The 2,625-nt window shown below is 51.3% G+C and overlaps 1 protein-coding gene across 1 annotated transcript; it reads left to right on the top strand.

Annotated features, from left to right (window-relative positions):
• Window positions 1-854: 854 nt before the first annotated feature.
• LOC145949805 (uncharacterized) lies at window positions 855-2,021 on the top strand. The gene has a single exon (XM_083060693.1). It carries the CDS (start codon window positions 855-857, stop codon window positions 2,019-2,021), a length of 1,167 nt encoding a protein of 388 aa, XP_082916819.1.
• Window positions 2,022-2,625: the final 604 nt, after the last annotated feature.

Genomic DNA, 2,625 nt, shown 5'->3' with positions numbered 1-2,625 from the left:
GGTTTTCACCTGAAGCCATAGTAGACGAGCAACAGAAGAACAAGATCATGCAGCAAGAATGGAAGGAGAAGCGGTATTGAGATGGTTGATCGAGCAAGTCGATCAAATGCGACAACAACACACCGCTGAAATGGAGAACATGCGTGCCTGACACGAAGCCGACCTAGCGGCGCTACAAGCTGAGAATGAGCGCATCCGCGCCCAGCTTCCTCAGCGCCCCCCAGGGCGGCGACTCATGGTCTACCGCACATCGGTCACATGTACCGACGTATAGGTCAGACCATGAAGTCAACAATGCACCAGCCCAGGCTCTAGGACACAGGGCGAGCATCCGCTGACACCTTTTTGTTGACGGAATCATGGAGATGCCTCTCCCTTTTGGATGGAAGCCCCTCAACATCGACTGCTATGATGGCACCACCGACCCAGATGAGCACGTCAATTTGTACATCACACAGGTGAACTTATACACTAATGACGATGTTATTCTGTGTAGGGTTTTTCCAACCTTGCTCAAGGGATCGGCACTCGCCTGGTATACTCAATTGCCAGCGGGATAGGTCGATAGCTTCGACACTCTAGTGCAGCGATTCATGACACAGTACGTAACGAGTCGACCACATCACATCACGTCCGCTGTCTTGGCCAGCCTCAGACAGGGCGACGATGAACCACTGAGGAAATTCATGGAGCGCTTTGCCAGCATCTCTGTCAAAATCCACAACCTGAACCCTGAGGTCGCCCTGCACGCCATGCTCATGGCACTCAAGCCAGGGCCTTTGGTTGACAGCCTTTGTCGATGACCTCCCCCGGACATGGACGAACTCCGTGTCTGAGCTGCCGGATACATTCAGATGGAAGAGCGCACCGCATTTCGTGACCAAGTTCATGGAAAACCACAAGGGAAGCAAGACCATGGCCACAAAGATAAGGTGAGAGTCATCAATGACAGCCAATTCATGAAGGCTAAGCCGAACAAAGGCGGGAAGTACGACTTATACACCCTCTTGAACGCACCCCACGTACACATACTGGAGGAGGCTAGTAATACCGACCTAATTACTCTGCCACCACCAGGGCACAGCCCCAATAGTGCGGACAAATCTAAGCATTGCCGGTATCATAGAAACTATGGTCACACAACTGAAGAATTCCGCACACTCAGGGATCGCATCGAGGAACTCGTCCAAGGAGGGCACCTCGGACAATACTTCCAACAACAACAATCTCATAGAGGAGGCTACCATGGACGAGGGCGAGGACGAGGTCGAGGCTCTGGCACTCGCGCAGATCAACCCTCCGGATCTCAGCAAAACATCGGCCGAGCAGTGCAGGCCAAGGTAAGTCATGATACAGGAACAACTCCCTTGCGTGGAGTCATGAATACAATTGCAGGTGGCTTCGCAGGGGGAGGCTCTAGTAGCTTGGTGCGTACAAGACACTTATGGAGCATCAACCACGTCCACACTGACACCTCGTCCCCGCACCACAACACACCACCCATCACCTTCACGGATGACGACTACATAGGCATTTGCCCAAACCAAGAAGACCTCATGGTCATCGCGGTGGAGGTAGCTAACTGGGAGGTCCATAAGATGCTAATTGACCAAGGAAGCTCAACTGACATCCTATATTGGCCAACATTCCTAAGGTTAGACTTCCCCCATTCCCTGATCCAACCTCATACAGAGCCCCTAGTTGGTTTTGCATGTGAACGAGTCTACACCCGGGAATACATCGACCTGCTAACAACCTTCGAAACCCTTCTTGACTCAAGGAGGATCATGGTTAGATACCTCCTCGTTGAGGCCAACACGTCGTATAACATCATCATCGACAGGCCGACGTTGAACCAACTTGGAGCTGTGGTATCTACCCCGCACCTGACGATAAAATTCCCAGGGAGCAACGATAAGATAATCTCGGTTAGGGCGAATCAAAAAACGGCTCGGCAATGCTATGCCAAAAGCCTAAAGGCTTCACCATCAGAGGAGCACCGCCGAAGTGACCCCCTATAGTAGCTCACATAACCCAAGCTGACGTCACTGACCCGGATCTGAGATCGGAGTCCCATGATGGACGACCGAGTCCAAACGACGAGCTCGTCGACCTTCAAGGTAAACATTCTGGCCAGTATACGAAGATAAGCCAACAGCTAAACCCAGAACTACGACAATGGCTCATAGAGGAGATCTCCAAGAATGCTAACCTTTTCGCATGGTCAAGTGCTGACATGCCAGGTATTTGCCCTAACCTCATCTGTCACAGGTTAGCTATCCACAGAGAAGCCAAGTCGGTCGCTTAGAGAAAAAGAAAAGTCGGAGGGGAAAGACGCGACGCCATCATCACTAAGACACAGAAGTTGATGAACGCGGGCTTCATCTACGAAGTCAGATACACCACGTGGCTAGCCAACGTGGTACTCGTCAAAAAGAACTTGGGAAAGTGGAATATGTGTGTCGATTATACCAACCTTAACAAAGCATGCCCCAAAGACTCATACCCCATACCGAGCATCGATAGTTTGGTGGATGGCGCCTCCGACCATGCCCTCTTTAACTTCCTAGACGCATATTCTAGGTACAATCAAATCATGATGTACCCACCAGACGAGGAGCACAC

The sequence above is a fragment of the Cajanus cajan genome, chromosome 7, assembly GCF_000230855.2.
Source record: "Cajanus cajan strain Asha chromosome 7, NIPB_CcT2T_4, whole genome shotgun sequence".
Taxonomy (NCBI): Eukaryota; Viridiplantae; Streptophyta; class Magnoliopsida; order Fabales; family Fabaceae; genus Cajanus; species Cajanus cajan.
Note: the sequence above shows the minus strand (reverse complement) of the source record. Positions and strands in the feature narration are given on the sequence as shown.

Excerpts from the sequence above, each read along its gene's own strand:
- LOC145949805 (XM_083060693.1), top strand. The coding sequence starts at position 855 with ATGGAAGAGCGCACCGCATTTCGTGACCAAGTTCATGGAAAACCACAA.